Source organism: Microplitis demolitor, chromosome 9 (genome assembly GCF_026212275.2).
Source record: "Microplitis demolitor isolate Queensland-Clemson2020A chromosome 9, iyMicDemo2.1a, whole genome shotgun sequence".
NCBI classification, from domain to species: domain Eukaryota; kingdom Metazoa; phylum Arthropoda; class Insecta; order Hymenoptera; family Braconidae; genus Microplitis; species Microplitis demolitor.
In genome coordinates, this window is record NC_068553.1 from 11,629,002 (window position 1) to 11,650,741 (window position 21,740).

The window sequence follows — 21,740 nt, forward strand, 5'->3', positions numbered from 1 at the left end:
CAAGGTGTTACACAAAAAATTTAACGTCGATCGTCATTTTTGACGAATTTCAAGAATTAAAAATTTGACAAATTTGTCATTTCTCAAAATTTTTTTTTGGAGTATCTTATTTTTCATAACTTCAAGTATTCCTTTCAAAAAAAGCTTTGGATCATTATAGTACGTATCATAGTTTTCGAAATATTGAAAGACTAAAGGTGAAAAACTGGAAAAATCGCGAAATTTTAAATTTCGCATAACTTTTGAAGAAAAATTTTCAAATTTTTTTCCGTTGGCAGAATTGCGTTATATGGTAATAGGAAACTTCTGACCAAAATTCATCCAAATCAAAAAGGTTCGATTCCAACCATTGGTCGATTTGACACGGAATGACCCATATATATATATATATATATATATATATATATATATATATATATATATATATATATATATATATACATATATAAAGTATAACAAAATACTGACTCTAATAATAATAGTAAAACTAATCTTAACAGAAGTAAATTGACATCTAAATGATGCGTATCGATATCTTATAAATAAATAAATCAATTAATTAAGTAACCGGAGCCAGCCGATGTTCAATTAGCATTCGGTGAACTAAAACAATAGTCCTTAACTCGGTATCCTAGACTTTCCTTCTAATAAAATTTTAAGTCGTGCGTGCATGGGTCTCCCTTGGATGCCCATTGGATAACCATGAGCATACTACTTAGCATATTTCTTTTCATCTTTCTGTAAAACAACATTTTGGCAATAAAACGTGAACGTGGTCCTAAACTGTAACTGTCTTCCCATAATTCTCTTAGATCTTAACTATTCTCCTTAATTAAAACCGTAGCACACTACCTCAAGACTGTGACTCGAACTCAATCAATTATTGACGATAATAATAATTATTTTATACCTGGTTACTGGTGAATAATATCTCACATAACGCCTAACACTGTTTAAATAATACTTCTGTAACTATAATTCCATCCAGTAGCTATCTTTGATGTCAATAACTGTAGCGTGAGGCCTGAACACTTCTACTCACTCCGAGCGACCAGGGTCGAATGCCCGAGTCCCTACTCTCTCTCCCAACTCGTATCTCCAACTCCCTACCGAAAGAATCAACGAGCCAGAATCAAGTTGTTTCTTTTTTCTCCAGTCTCCAGGACTCCCTAATTTTATTGAGTATGGATATCCCAGTGTGTCTACTCTCCTGGACTTGGCTTCGGTCGAGATCGCAGACCAAATTCCCCCAAATCTAAGTGATCAACGGTTACCCTCAGCAGCACACTGGTCAAAGCTGTCCACTAAGGCCTACCAACAAAACCCAGAACTCCAAACTTGACCAGAAATAACGATTTCCACAGCGATAGTGGTCACAAAATTATCGCTGAGTCCTGCCAATCATAAAGACAAAAACTGATCTCATATGCCCGATCCATGGTCCGTATTTTGGAGCGCTAGCATTTCAGCTAGACCTTCGCACTCCACATGGAAGTCTCATAGGGTCAGGCAAGCATCCTGACATCAGATGAAACCGGGTGGCAATTACTTCAGCCCCACTCCACGGTTACTCTGACTTGTCCACATACACAATGTCCAGCTCCAGATGAGAACTTTACACTCCCACTACTTAATTCCCGCCGTTGATTCTTTCCTTCTAATTCACCCATTTTCAATTCATAAGAATGTTACGTTCCAGCCTGCTCGTCAGATGTCTCTGACTATTTTTAAATACTAATTATTGAAAGACCCATCTGAGACCTAACTAATTAATTAAGGAACATATTGATAATTTAACAAGTGAAATAATTAATAAGTGACCCTATATTATAGAAGATAATCTAATATAATAATATAATATAAAAATATAATTTAATATAATAATATAATATAATATAATAATATAATTTAATATAATAATATAACATAATATAATAATATAAAATAATATAAAACCATTGAATTGAAAATAGTATATTATTATTTAGAATATTTAAAAAATATTGAGAAAATTATTTGTCTCTTAATATTTGTTATGTACAAATAAACGCTGACGCCTCGAGTAAATCCTCGAGACGTGCAGCTGCACAAACATCTATTTTATTCTAAGATAACTTTTGTTCATAGATAAGTGACTTATTTGTTAATAACAAAAACGGAGAAAACGTGAGAACGGAGAATGGATCATTCGAGAATATTGCTTATCTCCATCCACCCCTCTATATCGAACGATGGGCGGGCCTGATGCCCAAGCGCCTCGTATTAATAAGAGACTTACTCTAGTTTTTCCCGATCAAGAGAAATCAGTCTGAAATATAGAGTCATTGATAGCAGTCAGGCTCAATATTAAATACTCAACTTCCTTCACACACTTTTTAAGTCACTGTTAAGAGTACTTAAAACAAATTTATAAATTGATTCAATTGTATATTTTTACATTATTCGAAATTAATCTTTACAATTGAATAAATCGGATTAAGATGTAAAATAATATGTAATTAAACAACCAGTTTATTTCAACCACCGAGTGGTGGCTGTTCAACCCATACTTAATAATTATTTATAATTATATGTAAGTTCTCATTACGTCCAATTCAAATTGACCGCTCAACTACGCCAGCGCCAAAACATCAACCAGAATGTAACAAGAAACTGTATCAAAAATTCTTAATTACTGTAGCTTAATCATTGCCTTGAGTCAATATGCTCGGTTATGCCCAAAAATCAGTTGGTGATTGTGACGTAAGCCCGAATTTGAATTGCATAAAAAAAAACCTCACAATAAATAAATATATATATATATATATATATATATATATATATATATATATATATATATATATATATATATATATATATATATTATAACGACAAAAATCTCATCTCTATCCAAGCATACGTTAATACGCCTAGATTTTTGCGCTACAAACTTCGTTCTCTATCTTTAGCCTACAGTCTTAATACTAACAGGACGCCAGGTAATTTTTATCACTGGAATCACCAAACCAGTAAATCTTAAGAATTAGATAAATTTTTGGTCTGTGGAACTATCTCAAAACCACGCATCAATAAAAACTGGATAATTTTTGATCTCTGGAATTATCACCAAAACCACGCAACTAAAAAAAATTATAAATAAAACTTAACAAAATGCTCAGAACTTATAAGCAAAAACAAAAACAGAGACTGGAAAACTAAAAACAGAGTTACGGTATGCCATGGTGTCGCTCAGAGTGTAGGTTTATGGAGAGAGGGAGTGGTCCGTGTTACATCATTTCAAATTAATGTAGGTTATCGGTGAATTTGCAATTTTTATTGAACAACAAATAATCTCAAATCTCTATTTAACAATTAACAAAATACTGTAGCTTCGTGGGTAAGTCTTCTTTATAACAGAATACTGAATCTAATAATAATGAAATTAATCTTGACAAAAAGGTAAATTGAGATCTAAACGATATGTGTCGATACCTTAAAAATAAATTAATTTATTTCTAAAGCTAATTAACAATCAACTAATATTCAGTAACTTAGAACAATAAATTATAAGAATCGATATTCTAGAACATTCTCTTTAACAAAAGTAGTAAAACTAACGTACATGGGTCTAATACTGACGTCAATTAGACGACAATTGGTTTAATAATTAAACATATCTCTTATAATTATTTTATAAAATAATATTAACAATAAATCGTGAACATGACTCTAAACTGTAACAATATTCTCATAATTCTCTCAGTTCTTAAATATTTTCTTTAACCAAAACAGCATAATATCTCAAGACTCTGACTCGAACTCAATTAATTATTGATAATTATAATAATTATTTCATTCCTGATTACTGATCAATAAAATATTGAGTAACGTCTCACACTGTTTTAAATAATACTTCTGTAACAATAATCTTAATCTGTAGCTTTCCGCAATGCCATGAACTGTAACGCTATTTCTGGACACGTTTGCTCGCTTCGAGCGACCAGAGCTGAATGCTCACGTCCGTCCTCTTCGAATGTCTCCCTTCGACTCCTCTTTTCTCAATAACCAAAATCCAAAACTAAATCTTATCATTATCTATAACTGACCTCTATATTCTAAATCCATAAATCAATTTCCAAACTCTACTATATCGGTAACTGGAGGCTTATACCTCACCAAAGGTACTCACTAAACCTGACTTTGAGTATGGATATCCTTGGCAGTTGCTCTCCTGGAACAGACTTCAGCTGGGTTCGTAAAACTTAAAACTAAGTGACCTATGACTTTCTTAGCGGTACAAGTGGTCATGACTTGTCCTCTGAGGCCTAACAGACAAAAACAATTGAAAATGACCAAACGGCTTCCACAACAGCAACGGTCACAATATTACTGTTGAGGCCTGCCAAACCAAAACTCAAAAACTGATCCCAATCTGCATCCATCAGATTCCTTACATACTGAAGCGCTAGCATTTCAGCTAGACCTTTGCAATCTACCAAGAAGTCTCATAGGGATAGAACCAGGTTCTATCATCAGATGATACCGGGTGACTAATTCGAGTCCCGCTCCACGGTAACACTGACTTCTCCACATACCCAAAATTCCAAAACTGTAAACTAAAACTCAAGCTTTATCATCATCTCAAACTTTAAATCTCAAAACATATTCCATATTTAATTTTCATAATTCTGATTCTAAATCTTTACTATAATCTTTTTTAACAAAACCCATAACTGTAGCTAAACGTTACTCTATATTTAATTCTTAAACTATAACTTAAATCAAAAATCTGTATCAAAATCGTTAATACCTGTACGCTAAATTCTAAGTCTTGAATTACCATGCTCGTAAATACAGAAAAATCAGTTGGTGTTTGTGACGTTCACTTTGATTTGCCCCCATACGAAAAATAACGTCACAATATATATATATATATATATATATATATATATATATATATATATATATATATACATATATATATATATATATATATATATATATATATATATTAACGAATATGAAACTGATGTTTTAAAATATTTGAATAGCTAGAAAACAAATGCCTTCTTCTCTTGTTTTTATAGATGCGCGACTAAGTCAGTTAATCTTATATTGACATCTTAACAGCAAACATCTGTGTATAAATAAACTATATATCTCTTTGCTTTCTGTTATTGCTGTTAATTGTGGTGTTATTATTTCAATTATAAGTGGGTTATTATTGTAGTGTATATGTGATATTAATTTAAGACACCAGTCACTACAATTTGGTGTCAGAAGTGGAGTAAGTGCGCGTAACTTTCGTGTGTCGAGTAAACTTACAAATATTAAATCAAAATAAAAATATCTGTCAAAATATCGTGATGCAACGGGAAAGGCAAAGATTAAAAAGAAAACGATCGTGATTCGTTTGATGTTACTAAAGACGCAAATAATAATAAATTAAAAAACAAATTCAGTGATCAATTGAACGAGTTTGGTGACAAAATTTTTGTTAATTTGTGCTTAAGTGCGTGTGTTAATTCAAATAAATTTAGTGATGAATTAAATAAGTTTTATGAATATTAAAGTGCGCGTAGTAATATAAATAAATTCGCTGATGAATTACATAAGTTCTGTGGATATGTGTTATAGTGTTAAAGTTCGCGTAATAAAATGAATAAATTCGGTGATGAATCAAATAAGTCTTGTGGATATGTTTTATAATATAGACTTCAAGTGCGTGTAATGATTTAAATGAATTCAGTGATTAATTAAATAGGTTTTGTGAAAATTTTTTCTTAATCGGTGTCAAAGTGCGTATTTGAATTTACTTGTGTGATATACTATACAAAAAAAAAAAATTTATAATTAATAAATTAGTGTTGTGAAAATATTTTTATTAATTTATGTAACCGTGCGGATATGAGTAATTACGTGTGTAATAAAAATATAAAATAATAATGATCGAAACATCAAATGCCGAATAATCTTATTATTTTTTTTTAAAGAAAAAAAAAACCGGTGAAGCCGGAAGAATATTTTTTTAGCATCATTTGAGGAGTTGGAGTTAAACTTATGGACAATTTAAAATTCAGAAAGGATTATTTGATGATGTATTATTCTTTAATGATAATGATAGTTAAGTAAAATCAAAAATAAAAGAAACGTCATTTTATCAAACACAAATTAACTAGGGATATCGTGATATTCAGCCGCTCTTTTGTTTTGTAACTGATTCACGTGATTAATAAGCCGGGTATATTTAATGATTTTGTGTCGAAGAACGATAGATAAAAAAAAAAAAAAAATTGTATAGATAGTCAATTTGAAAGTATTTTTTTATTTCTCTGTGGGGGCTGTGTAATACCTCAAAAAGTTTAGTGAGTCAATGAGTATGAAGTTAGACGCATAAATAAGGAATTTTGTAAAACTACTGAGATTACTATTATGATTTACATTAAAAAAAGAAAAAAAAAAAAGAAAAGTCAATATTAACGGAAATAATTCAAATTTTATTCACTTTAATGCGATTGGGAAGGTCCTTATGAAATTGAAAATAGACTGAATAATGTAGTTTATAGAATTCGAAAAATTCCCAATGGAAAATATAAGATCGAACATGTAAATCGTCTTGCGCCATATTGTGATCAATAAAACGAAATGAAAAAGAAGTCCGACTGGGGCCCTGAACGATCTCAGTATAGACGTTGTAAAGGGTTCCCGGGATTCTGTAGTTAATTGGTAAGACTAGGATATCTCTTTCAAGCTGATAGAATTGAAAGATTTGTCTGGACGACTTACTAAAGACTGGTTTGGTCCTTAGGAGAAGTCTGGCAGTGGACCCTGAATAGCCACACTGTAGACGTTGCTGATGAGTTCCCGAGATTCTGAAAGAAGCCTGGCAGAGGGTTCTGAACGATCTCAGTGGTAACGTTGTTCGAGGGGTTCCCGGGATTCTATAAGGACTGGAAATGTTCTGGGTTTAAGTATATTAGCTGAAGGGAAGTCTGGCCGTGGGCCCTGAACGATTAATCGTTAAAAGGGGATCCCAAGATTTCTCAGTCATTGATCAGAGACGGGATATTTCTTTTGATCTAAGTGAGCTCAATAAGGATCAAAAGTTTGATTCTGAGGACTTATCAATGGCTAAGAGCAACCTGACTGGAGCTTTGGGATCCATCCGGAGTTGACATAGTCGACATCTTCCTTAAGTATTGCACGATTTCTGGAAGATAGGTGGATGCCCTGGAGAGTTCCCGAGGAGCATTTAGCGAAAAAAATGAAATCCGTTGCAACGTGTGTTATTCAGAATCATTGGTATGTTAGCTCGAGATGACATATCGGAGAGCGATCTGAATGAATCGAACGGCAGAACATGAGCATTTAACATCGAAATTATTTAATTGATCACGATAATGAAAGTTTATAAATTAACAACTAACAAATAATAAGATGTAACGATGAAATATAACCTCGACTTTTTCTGGTAACGGCTTAATTCCATCTTTGGCGATGACATGTCCGAGAAATTTCAATTCCGGTAAACCAAACTGGCATTTCGGTACATTAATTACCAGTCCGTATTCACGGAGACGCTCAATTAATATTTTTAGATGATCCATGTGTTGTTTTTCGTCTGTTGATGCGACTAAGATATCGTCAACATATGGAAAGACGAAGTCCAGGTCACGAGTGACCTCTTCAATGAATCATTGAAACGTTTAAGCCGCATTTTTAAACCCAAATAGTGCAAACGGTGTGATGATCGCTATTTTCAGCACGTGCTCCAGTGCAACAGGTATTCGCAAAAATGGTTTTGCAAAATCGACGATTGAAAATATATTTTTACCGTGTAAAAATGCGGCAAAGTCGTCAAGTTAACGCAACGAATATTTATTGATGAGCGTTCGATCGTTAAGCGGGCGGTAATTACCGCACGGCCTCCATTCTCCGGACTTCTGCGCTATATGAAGTAGTGAAGCCCAGGCGCTGCTAGACGGTCTGCAAATACCTTCCTGAATCATTTTGCGAAACTCGGCTTGTGCAATTTTCAGCTTGTCTGGAGCCAGACGTTTTGTTTTGCACAAAACTGGCGGTCCAGGCGACGTTCAAATGTGATGTACCGTTGAATGCTTTTTTCGCTTGACGTTGAGTAGCATCAGGTCGTGTAATATCCGCAAATTCTTGCAATAATTCCATATACGCAGAATTACCATCGACTGCTTTTATATTTGTTTCTGCCGATGTTTAGTGAGAATTTCCGGGTGTCAAGAAACCAGTCATGTCATCACGAAGGCATTTTCGTTTTAGGTCGACTAGAAAATCATAATGATTTAAGAAGTCTGTACCTATAATCAGTTTAGTGACGTCAGCAATGATAAAATTCCACGAAACTTCACGGCGAAGTCCAAGGTTTAATCTTAACGACTCTAGACCACAGGTTTGAATTATCGATCCGTTTGCGGCATACAATTGATAACCTATGGGTGTACTGAGTGATTTCAGCCAGCCACGTGGAAAGACGGAGAAATCTAGCTTGATAATATCTTATTAAGGGTCGTGACCTTGGTGCTGATTCTAACAGACCGCATTCTGGAAACTTTAGTTGAGTGAAAATTTTAATTGAAGTTTTTTTTTTATTTGAAATAAATTAGATTGGCAGCAAACGAATCGAGCATTTTACGACATATTAGATTTTATTTCTCTGAGTGTGTGAATGCGTGTGAAACTATAAAATTTTTACCTCGCCGGCAAATGTTTTTCTTTCTTTATATTAAGGAGGTTATTGTCTAAAGAAATTATAAAGTAAAGGATTTTACAAAATTTAGGATTAAAAATCAGATTGTTCAAATTGTTGGGACAACAAAAGACTGATGATTGTTAACGCCGTTTAGTATTAAATTAAAGCATATCTTTTGCCATACAAATTTGAATAAATAAATTTCGGATATATTTTTGTTAAATTTATTTTATAAAAGAACTATTTCATTTCACCGATAATGTTGAGTCTGATGACTCATTGGTAAATCGAATACATTTAGAAAGAAGACCCTAACTCTGTAACTGTGAGGTCGAGCAAGGTAAGGAAAATTTCGGATCCATCTCTGAGAGCTTTCGTTCTCTTTTTTGAGGCTGCCTTGCATAGGTTTCTGAGAAATCGTGTAGCCTACATTCTCAGTGGTGCCCTTGAAATATTAAGGTGCCTAGTGACCTCGTCGGCCTCGTTTTTGAGACCATCGATTTCAAGGAATACGCAGTTATACTATCTTCTAAATGGTAAGAATTTTGTTCGAGTTGAGATAATTTGAATGTGAAAACATAATTTTCAAGTGAGAGAATCAGTTGAAACCAAGTAAGTGTTAGCAGAATACTCCCAGTATCAAAAGACGTCAGGTGTATTGAAATAATCAAATAAAAAATTACAATTTTTTAAATTTCATTCACTTTTAATAAATTGTTAATCTGTTACTTTATGCAATAAATAATTGCGGTTTCAAAAAATTTTCTGCTTATATCTGTAGCTTACTTCAGATAAAGGGGGTATTAAAATTTCCTAAAATTTGTTTAGGTAATTTATCAATAGCACCCTAAATCGCACCAAGCCGCTGGTGTTGTCCCTGATAAGAAATATATTTTAGGAATGTTACATTTCAAACTTGATAGCAATTTTGGTACGGGTATTCCTCTGTTTTTTAACAGAGTGACAAGTCCCTTTTTTATAGTAATATAGTATATCCTATATTACTTTAAGTCATAAATATTACTTTGAATAATTTTTCTCGATATACAAAATGAAAAAGTACGTTGCAGGTTCAGAGAGAAATCGATTTAGATTTTTCAAATAATTTCAAATTAGATTTCTTAATCAGGGATAAATTATGTTATATTTTCGAGTTCAAAGAGCACATAAAATGTCATATTATTACGGTACAAAAGCCGTATAAGCTCCTGATAAATGCAGTATGAGGTCCGTAGAAATACCGCAATAAAGTTTTACAAATACATCGTATGAATACGGTAAAACTACTTGCTATCGACTCCGTTACTACGAATACTCTTACAATACAGTATTTAAACTGTGTTATGAAAACTGCGAGGAAAGTTCTTTTCCCCGTCACTAAATCCTTATTCCTTGCTCTTTAGATTCTAAACCATTTGGGTACTAAATTATTTCAAATGTTATTTTAATTTTGTGATTAGAATTTTCATGAAATTAAAAAAAAACAAATTTACTGCATTAGTTATAAAACTTTTTTTTATTCTCAGGTACACCATTTAAATGTATACTAGACATAGTACCTATAAAAAATGAAAAAGGTGACGTAGTTTTATTTCTCGCATCACATAAGGATATAACACATGAAAAAGATCCATTACTACGTGAGTCTACAGATGGTGATGGTGAGTTCATGTGCAATGATTACTATTTATTTTATTGTAATAAACAAAGTTTCTTATTTTCCATTTAAAATAAAGTACTTTAAGATTCTGCAACAGGTTTTATCTAAAGAAAATTAATCATTTTGTGGGGTACTCGGGCATTGTTCTCAAAAATAACGGAATGAAAGAAGGTGGAATAGAGATAATAAAATTTTAATTGAAAATTCATTTTCAATTTGATTACTTCGGGTTTCATAATGAATTATTCTCAACTATTCTTAACTTAAATGCTTAACGTTTAAACGGTCACATAAATAAAAACACCGAGCACATGCATAATTAATTTACTAATAATTAATTGATTTATCTTTGATTATTGGCTTTTTTATTATACACTTTCATTTACTGACTCTTATTCAAATATCAACAATGAATATTTACATTTAGATTCAAATGGTGATATTGATCCTGAAGCACCGTCACATAATTACAGCCGGCGAAGACGAAGCCGGGGTATTCTATATTCGCTTTCGGGTCATTATAATCAAGATGGCAAACATAAATTACACAATAAGGTTATTTATATTTTTTATTACGTAAAAAGTTGTTTTAAATAAATATTAAAAATACAATATTATTTTGAAAAGATCATTTCTTTTAGGATAAGATTAATAAGACTTATAATGAGTTGATCAAATTCTGCATAAAAAAAATACTTACAATTTTATATTATAATAATTCAAAAGATCGTCAATTAATTACTTAATTAATTATTAATAAAGTAATTATTTTGTTTTTTAGAATTTTAACTACAATTACATTGATGTGAGTACTCAAATTACTTCTCATAGGGTCCTGGAATGTAAAAATTAGTAATAAAAAAAAAAATAATCAAAACAAATTATCACTTATTCATGATAATACAAATGTTATAATTTTGTTTTTTTTTTTTTTTGCTCGGGTTTCAAACATATCGAAGTGAGTATTGAAACGAATAGAAGTCGGCTAATATTTTGGACTACGATGTTAAATTTTATTGTATTTATACTTACTAAAAACTGTTCTCCCAACTAATTTTTTCTGAAACTTAAATTAAAAAAATTTTTTCAATAGCATTAGAGTGCGTTAATATAGAATATAATTTAAGAGAAAAAGTAAAAGAAAAAACGATTAAAAATTAAATAACCACAAATAAAGAATTTAAATTAAAAATTAAAATGCAGCCACTTCTTCATTCATCGTCAGCGACACCCCTACCTGAGTACAAGACTTCAGCGGCTGAAAAATCATACTTCACCGTAAGTCATTACGGGTCATTGAGGACAACCTGGGAATGGATAACTCTCGTGGCCACAATTTATGTTGCAGTTACTGTTCCTTATAACGCAAGTTTCGTTAGCACTGAGCGACCTACTGTCGCATGTGATGTTATTGTCGAGGCTATATTTATTGTTGGTCAGTTAACACAATATTGATAATATCAGTTTATCGCTACGTTAATTATAATTAATAAAATTCATCTATTCATAGACATTATCCTCAATTTTCGTACGACATACATTAGTAAAAAAGGAAAATTAGTATTAAATGGGCGTAAGATAGCAGTTAATTATTTGAAAGGGTGGTTTCTCATTGATTTGCTTGCTGCATTGCCGTTTGATTTACTCTATGCATCTGATGTTTATAGTGGTGAAGTGAGTTGTTTATACATATATATATATATATATATATATATATATATATATATATATATATATATTCCTTTACTTGCTATATTTTTCTTATTAATAAAACTATTGAAAGGTTCTCTGATTTCTTGAGCCTCAAATTAAACTCGTAATATTTCGATAACAAATAGTTATACAGATTTCAAAATAGTATAAAACTGAAGATTAAATCGTAGAGCTTCTATTTTGGTAGTTTTAAAATTCTTTAAAACGTAAACAACTCAAGTTTCCGAAAATCTTTCAAAAGATTGTAATTATTAATCGTGTTTCAGAACGTTTGTAATTTTCCTATAAAGTAATTTCCGAAAAACACACTTGAATCATGATTAACAAGATCCTATTATTTGCAACAGGAATCAGGTCACAGTCACACTCATTTAGTAAAGTTAACGAGATTACTACGACTCGCCCGACTAGTTCAAAAAGTAGATCGGTATTCACAATACAGTGCAGTGATATTGACATTATTAATGCTCGCTTTCTCTGTAGTTGCACATTGGCTTGCTTGTATCTGGTATGTTATAGCTGAATATGAACGACTGCAAAATGATAAAGAATGGAATCTCAGTAAGTTGAATTACAAGGAAAAAAAAAAGTTGAAAATTTCCAGTTTTGCATAGCAGTGAAACTATTTAAGTATTTTAAATTTTTGAATATCATTTAAGATTAAATTATCGACTATGTAAAGTATACATTTTAATCAGGATAGGAACTGCACCATGTACTTCCTTGTGGTATTACAAATATTCTGGACACACTCTGAAAATATTCTGGTAACACGATGCAACCATACGGACTACAGAGTAATTCCAAAACGGTTTTGTGCCCATTTTTGAGAATGAACCCAGAGTATTTTTAGAGTTGATACGGATTAAATCCAATGTGTTTCCAGAAAGTATCCAGAGTGGATACATACTGACACCGTTATGCATCCACAGTGAATACAAACTGATACAAGAGTGTTTCCAGAATGTTTCGAGAGTGAGATAAGAGGGAAAACATACTCAAACCAGAGGGTATTCAGAGTAAATGAATACAAAAAAAAAAAAAAAAAAAAAAAAATGTACCGAAAAATATTATTTTCAGAATATTGAAGAGCATTTATTGAATACAAAATCAATTTTTTTTTATTACCAGAAGCGTATTTTATGTTTCTGCATTGTAAAAAACAATTATTCAAGAAAACAAAAATCTTTGACATTATTGTCACAATGTACTATAGCATCTACTATATGACCATCGAAACCGGCACTTGTCACTATGTCAAATAACAGAGAAGTATCTGTGCCAGAATTGCTGTCAAGTATAGAATATAACAACTCTGAAATATATATCTAACCAGGAACAGCACAGAGGTTGGGAGCGATCTAGTGGTGGGCACTGACCTACTTCGACTGCTGCTTAGCACCGGTAACTTTCTCCTCCTTCATATATATCTTCTCCCAACAAATTTTCTTTCTTCTTAAGTCTTTCACATTAAAAATCAAAGTAAATAAAAAAAAAAGTTGACGAAATATCAATGAACAGGTGCTTTTTCGATGAAAACCTGGTTAACATCACCAAAAATTATATGTTTGGTCTCATTCGATTCGAAATGGCATCTGAAAAAAAATGTTAATGTTATGTCAAGATGTTATCTTTTTACATCTTTAATAACAGTTAAAATTATTTTTATTCGGGCCTAGTCTTTAGACCAATAGACCGGGGACTAAGAAATACTTTTGGAGAGAGGATAGGTTTTTTTACTTTAAATAAATTATTTGATAATTTTATGTTATTATATATATATATATATATGTATATATATATATATATATATATATATATATATATATTGTTACAAAATTTGGATCGCTTAATCGGTTACAAACTTTTCAATTAAATATTTTGAATTTTATAATTTGAATATTTAACGGAACATTTTAAATTCGAATTTAATACTTTATTCATCTTGTTGTACCTGTTTTCCTGAAGTAATTTTTGATGTCGAAATTATTTGCTGACACTAATTTAATATATATTAACACTTTCCTTTTTCTTCATTTCAAAAAAAAAAAAACGTGTTCACACCTTAATGCAGAATTATTTTTATTTATTATAATTATGATTTTCTTTCTATATATATCAAGCGGCTTCCAGTCTGCTCTGATTTAATATTACATGTTTTAACTACTTCTAAAATATCAAGTGGGTACCAGCCTATTCTGATTTATTATTATTTATAAACACAACTGTCCACTTAGAACCAATTTTACCAACGGATTGTTTTCAGTTAAAATTCAGAGTCTCACAGAAAACGAGAAGGCGTTGCTTCATTACTTTGTTCGGGGGGAAATCAGGCCCAATAGAAAATCATTTTGGCCTTGACTTTTCTCCCATTTGTTTTGGACCCAATACTTCGGTGGTCGCACCATCCCCTCGCATTAGTCCTAAACGTATTCTTTGGCCCTTTCTCTAGCTTACCTTTACTTAGCTATCTATGTACTTATTTATTTTTTTATTCATAGATTTATTCATTTACTTATTCATTTACTTTTTTATTTCTTTATTTACCTGATTATTTATTATAAATTTATTCATTTAATAAACTATTCGTTTATTAGTTTATTTATTTATCCGCTATATATTATACATTTCTTATTTGGTCTTTCATTCTTTTTAGTTTAAATTTTAATTTTTGTTTAAATGGAAGATTTCCGTTTCTTCCCAAAAGTGATCTGAAGAGTTTCCCTTTTGGGCCGGAGGACTCCCAAGCAGCGGAAACTTACATTTTTCTATTTTATTACCACTTTTACGAGTTTTCGTAGAAAAACTCTAAAAAGTAGTGCTCGGCCTTACCACGGAAGTTATACAGCTGCCCTTTTTACAAGACCCCTGCATCGCTCCCAAGATCTTTTTCTTCAATAATAAACTACTAAAAGATAAAATTTCTTTAAATTATTTTTGTTCTTTCACAAAACATTTTCAACTAAGCATTTTATTTAAATGTTTAGATTTTTAATTTTATTTTTATTAACATATATAGGATGAGAATGATCGGACATAACATTAAAGTTGAAAATTGAGGCCCCCAAAAATAGTAGAAGTTATAAACACTTTAGTAAAAAAAAAGAAGAGGATTGGTTTTTTGCCAATATTTCGAGAACTATTCAAAATATCCAAAACTTAAAAAAAGATCCTAAAAGAGCAAGAATTTTCCTAAAAAAGAGATATCTCCCCGAGCTGTGCCATTAATATTTATAATTTTAATTCAACGATGAAAGTGGGACTAAAAACAGGTAGCGGCGTGTGCACGCGTGACGACCGAATCAATAGCATGAACAAAAAACAATTTCTTAACCGATGAAGTCTAAATATTATGGAATGAAAAAAATTTTGTAAGTTCCAAACACATAAATAGATAATAATCCACTAAAAAAAATTTTTACCCCAATTTTTTAACTAACTATGCTATTGTTTGTCAGTTAATTTTTACGTGTTGAAAGTTTACATAAACACCCTGATTATTCCTAAACTAACCCGAGTCGAAAAATTTCACCTTTATTTCAAACTGAATAAACTGCTAGGCAGCAGTTGAAAAAAATAAAAAGTGGCTATTTAAAATACATTATAAAATGAGCCTGAACTCAGACTGAATGGTCGTAATATTTCACTTTTCAGGACAATCAGGCTGAAATTAAGCTTGAAAATAAAATCAATTAGTCAGGCTCTTCAGTTTGAAATTAAGGCTTTTCAGATTGATGTTAGGTTTCCCGAGTAAAAAAAAAAATAAATTTGTTTCCCTGCCGAAATTTGGCCGACATTAAGTTAGAGACGAGGATTTATACGATTATTATTATTATATTTGATTATATAAAATAAAAATGATTGTAATTATTTAATATTTTTTAAATTGACCGGGAAAAATCAATTATATACGGTCACATTTGGAAATCGGCAATATATGGCTGCGTATGACTGAATACGACCATATTTAACTAAATTAAAAATATCAGATTGTTTTATTTTTTTTTTTAATTTTTTGTTCAATCATTTTAGTGATGCAGAGATTATTAGATATGCGAATAATCGAATTTCTGATTGCATTAGGAATTTTTGATTCAGAGAAAAAACGCTACACTTGTCAACGACCACACACGCATTAGTGGGATTCGAACCCGGGACCCTTCGTACGAAAGACCGACGCTTTAACGACTAGGCTATGCTACCGACAGTGACTACTGAGTTTAGTTGTACCCTACATAAGATCGAAAGAATACATTCACTTTTACAGTCATATCAAGCTGTTCAGCTTGAATTCATACTTGAAAAATTATTAAGTAACAGGTTATTCAGGTTCAGAATAAGTTCAAAGTGCAAGCTAGTTTCAAGCTGAACAGCCTAACAGCTTGTTCAGCTTGAATTCAGTGTTTTCTTATACTTTAGCAGGCTATTCAGTTTCAATTCAAGCCAAATTTTTGTTAAGAAGCAGTTTATTCAGCTTGAAAATAAGCTCAAAGCTTAATCTAGTTTTGAACTGAATAACCTACAGATTATTCAGCTTGAATTCAGTGTCTTTTTAATTGTTTAGTTTCAAAACAGCCTGAAAATTTTACATTAGTTTAAAGCTTAAGCTTGTTCAGGTTGAATCCAGCTTCAATTTAATTCCAGTAGCAGGCTGAGCAGTTTAATTTAAGGCTCAATTAAGAGCAGTCAGTTTTAATTGAGGTTCAATTCAGCGCATTCAGCTTCATTTAAGGTCCAGTTCAGCGTATTCAGCTTGAAATAATGCTGAAACTTTTTGACTCGGGAAGAACCCCGGATATTTTTACTTCTTGGAGCTTGTAACGTAATTCTTTTTCTTAGATAACTCGATTAAACTTAACAAAATTACACATAATTCTTACTCAACAAATTTACTCAATGACTCGAACTCAAAATTCACAAATCGGGCTACGTTACACTTCGCCCACCGATCAATCCTCTCATTTCCTCCAGATCCTGACGGGCGCCATCCGACTTTTATTTCCCTGGTATCGGCAACCGGTCTAAACGTACACGTAAATTAAAATCTAATATCTAAATCCTTCGGAGATGAGAGAAATGAACGGAAGTAGCGGCATGTCCTGGTGCACTCAGTATGCTAGGTTGTGGAGAGAGGGTCGCGGTTCTTTTTACATCGAAGAAGCCGATGAATTAAAATTTAAATTAAACCAAATAACGAAAAGAAAAAAAAACTAAATAAAATATCGTAAAGATGACGCGAGAGTGGTGTGAAGAGCCCAGCAGGCCCGCGATCGAGTACTCTCGGTCCATCAAACTAATAAATATCTGAGTATGACATCGAGAACCTCTCGTGGACGACGAATCACAAAACTTAACACAATTCCAGATAAATAATAAAATTAAATTAACTAATGCAGTAACTCAAGACGGCAAAATCACGACAAACGGCTCCAAATTCAACAAATAGAGCCACAAGCTCCAAACGACATCAGCCAAGGGTGTGGTCAAGGCCTACCTTTCGGGCTCTTCGACTCATAACCACTCGCTCCAAGACTCCAAACTCGATTACTGGGTCGACTCGTACTCGAGCGACTCCAAAATCCAACTCTCGGACACCATGGTCAGTTCCCAATTACTCTTCTCTTGTCTCCTACTCCATCCACTTCCACACTCTACTATTTCCAGTCACTCTCACATTCTCGCTTCTCCATCCATTCTTCCCTCACCACATACAAGCCGTGGACTCGCGGGTCTTCCCGCGGTGTCACTCCCCGTGATATCACGAGTTAGCGAATTTTTGGCTTCCTCGAGCATCGCGAACGAGGCCTGCCATTCCCCAATAAACGTAAACGTACCCCAGCTAACTCCGGGTACCAACTCGCAGGGGCGGCAACTGAAAAATCTGATGGAGTGTTAACATTAGAATTTTCATTATAAGTATTAGAAGCCAAGTCCATCATATCTAAGTTGACAGTCTTTTCACGTTCCTCCACATCAAGTTCATCTGTAGTTTATGTATAAAAAAATTAAATTTTTAGAGAAAAGAAAGGAGAAATTTTATCACGACAAATGAATGAGTTAAGATTTGCTAACTAACTTAACAAATCCATTTTATTTTAATTATCTGTATTTCCGGTTAAAATTTTTGGTAGCTACATAAATAATAATGATAAATTATTAACTAAATATTTAATAAAATAAAGTTTCTATACCCCAATTCTCGGTTTTATTCATCCACGACTCGACAGCTACTTTTTCTATACCGGCAAACTCTTCTAAAGATCTCAATGATTCAAGAACTTCATCAGTATTTACTAACTTATCCAACATTGTTTCATCAGACTCATTTTCTACCATCAAGTACAACGGAGTCAAGACTTCTGAAGTTGACTCAGTTTGTGTTTCAGCATCACGGGTCTGGACTGGCCAAATTTTTCTCCAACACCGATAGATTGTTGATGAAGACATTTTATTCCAAGCTTCACTAATCCAATTCACGACATTATCTAAAGTGATACTTTTTAAGTATTCAGGAATAGAAGTTCCTTTTTTCGCAGCATCAACAAGGGTTGATACAAGTCGGGCTCTGTACCTTCTTTTCAATATTTCTAGAATTCCTTGGTCCATAGGCTGTGCGATAGATGTTATATTCAGTGGAAAAAATTCTGTTTTAATGTCTCCAACACTCAACATTACGTGTGATTTACAATTATCAACTAAAAGAATAGCTTTCATCGGCAACCCTTTTTGACGCAAGAATATTTGAACTTTAGGTACGAACTCTGTCTCAAACCAATTCTGAAAAATAGCAGAGGTCATCCACGAGCTTTTGGAATGAGTATAAAAGACAGGTAATGTTTCAGCAGAACGACTTTTTAAAACCCTGGGTTCCGCAGAGCGCCCAATAATAAGTATAGGGATTTTAAGCGAGCCATCTGCATTCGAACACGCTACAAATGTAATACGGCTCTTGTCTTTTTTAAAGCCAGACGCTTGTTGTTCACGGCTTGATACAAATGTATAAGCTGGCAGCATTTTAAAATTAAGCATAGATTCATCAAAATTAAATACTTGGGCTCTTGTTAATTCATTTTTCTTGATAATATCTTGAAAATTATCTTTGAAGATAATTGATGCAGGTTCATCAGCAGATAGTTTTTCCCCTTGGATCCGAAATAGTCGTACATTATCACGCTTCTTCCAACCATCAAACCAGTGATTACTCGTTTTAAAATTTTTTATTCCTAAGCATTCAGCCATAACTAAACCTTGTGCTTTCAAGATAGGTCCAGATAAAGGAGTACCTCTAGCTCGTTGATTAAGAAACCAAGCGTACAGCATGTCATCAAGTTTTCTAATCTCAGTTATTTTTTGTTTTTTTAACTTCTTACTATAGTTATTTTTACAAATCTCTTTAATTATTGTCGACTGTTTAATCCATTTATTTAAAGTGCTTATATCCAAATGAAATTGGCTGCAGACATCATCTTTTGATTGTGTATCCAACAAATTAATAATCTTGAATTTTTCTTCGAATGAAAAACTATTTTTTTCAACTTTACTTCCTTCTTTTCTCTTGTTCTCTCGATTAGTCAATTGATTAGGGAATTCTAAATGATCATTCAAAGGATCATTAAATGTTCCTACAGAACAGTCTTTTGTAGGGTTCGGAACTGAAGCCATATTTCACTGCAAAAAATATGAAAACTAAATAAAGAAAAACGATTTTAAAAAACACAACACAAAGAAGGCTTATTTCTTAGTTTTTTTATTATCCAATAAAACGTTTCTTTTAAAATATTTTTCATACAAGGCCAAAATTAAGTATTTTTATTTATTATTATTATTATATTTTTTTTTTTTTATTAATTCTTAAATTGAACGATTGACAGTTAGAATGAAGATACACATATGCCAACATTTAGTTATTTAATTTATTGAAACTGTGAGGTTAAAAAGTTTTTTGACTGTATAACCACAATTTTGCTTCACGTACATGTTTATTGATAGAAGTTAATTGTAAATATTACTAAAATATGTAAAATTATGCCATCGAGTGTTTAAATAATTTTAATGTAATGTGTCAACATACACCGGTAAAATTATATACAAAAATGGGAAGAACTACAGAACTTTATAAACAAATTTTATTTGATAATTTCTGTAATAAATAATTAAATAAACTTACCATGAAACAATCGATGTTTTGTTAAATTTTTTTTTTTGCACTGTATGTATAAACGTACTATAAAAACGTTTGACAACGTTACGACGAAACAAAGAAATGGAGCAGGCTTATACGGGACGTCGAGCGACAAAACTAACCGCGCGAGAGTAGGGATGCTGAAATTCCACGAAAAATTTCTCCTACGTCCCCTAGGCTGGGCTTATGACGGGTACTCGACTGTAATTCATTTAGCAATTGAGTTATAGCTTCGGTTGAAAGTTTAATTTGTTCAATGATTAATGGAGAATAAAAAAGGCTTAAAGTGTAGTACTCTATTTTCAATAAGTTATTTTAATAAAAATGAAGAAGAACAGAAAGATAGTGACAAGTCCAAGTCTAAAAAATTATATAAAAAATGCAGAAAAATTTTTTTTTCTAATATAAGAGAACATGATAAATTATGATAAAAAAAAATAATGGTTCCGTTATATTAATATTGAGTACACGGAGAGAAAAAAATGGAAATTTTTCCAATTTTACTTGTGGAAAATTCCTTTGTTGGCATTGTAAATTTTACTATGTCAACATATTGATTGTAACTATGTCACATGGTAAATTTTCCTTTGTTACATAGGAATTATTCCTATATTGAAAATGTAAATTTTCACATATCAAAGTTGGAAAAATAACTATGTAATATAGGAACAATTCCCATGTTGACATTGAAAAAATTCCTATATAAACATTGTTGGAATTCCTTCAATGCTATGGAATATTCTCCATTGTCAACATGAGAAAAATTCCTATGTTAACAAAGTAGAAATTTCTATGTATATAGAAGTAAAATATTTGTATACTGATTATTTTTTTACGTCATTTATTAAGTAAATCACAATTAATTAATTGAATTGATGATTAAATAGGGAAAGGGAAGGAGGCAAAATGGGCCCTTTAAGAAAAAAACTTTCAAATCCTCAGTTTTTTTTACTTGTTTTACTTTTTTTTACTCCTGTTATATTCTGGGGTAGTACCCCCAGAATAATTAAAAATATAAATAAATTTATATTAATAATTTAAATGTTCAGGTTTGACATCATTAGGGTATCTATCGACCCCAGGCGTGTCCGTCGTCGATTATTAGTGATTATGGATTTTTAGAATATTTGATAAGGGTTATATAATAAACGGTACACTATATTTACTAAATTTAGGTAAATTTTAAGTAATAAAATTAATTATTGAGTCTGTCAGTCACCAAACCTTGGTCCGGTGACTTAGATGTTCGTCGACTGACTGTCTGTTCTGTATCCGCAGATTCAGGACAAAAAATTATGAAATTATGAATCGTCCAACATCGCATCTCAGGTTACCCTAGTGAACACATTCGAGGCCCGGGTCTCATGCCTCGTCATGAGTTTAGACTACGGGCCACGACGGTGTTCGCGGAAATCGCTTATCTGCTATAGTTGCTCTGTTGAAGAATTTTTCTTCATCAGAGCGACCAAAGTTTTATTATG

At 32.0% G+C, this 21,740-nt stretch overlaps 1 protein-coding gene across 1 annotated transcript in view; it reads left to right on the forward strand.

Annotated features, from left to right (window-relative positions):
* Positions 1-21,740, forward strand: part of LOC103570411 (potassium voltage-gated channel subfamily H member 8) — a 355,105-nt gene that overhangs the window by 239,971 nt on the left and 93,394 nt on the right. The window contains exons 4-10 of the mRNA XM_053741792.1: positions 10,231-10,365; positions 10,792-10,919; positions 11,146-11,169; positions 11,568-11,799; positions 11,875-12,038; positions 12,425-12,638; positions 21,202-21,213. Of these exons, the coding sequence (XP_053597767.1) occupies positions 10,231-10,365; positions 10,792-10,919; positions 11,146-11,169; positions 11,568-11,799; positions 11,875-12,038; positions 12,425-12,638; positions 21,202-21,213 (909 nt within the window). The remainder of the gene's footprint in view (positions 1-10,230; positions 10,366-10,791; positions 10,920-11,145; positions 11,170-11,567; positions 11,800-11,874; positions 12,039-12,424; positions 12,639-21,201; positions 21,214-21,740) is intronic.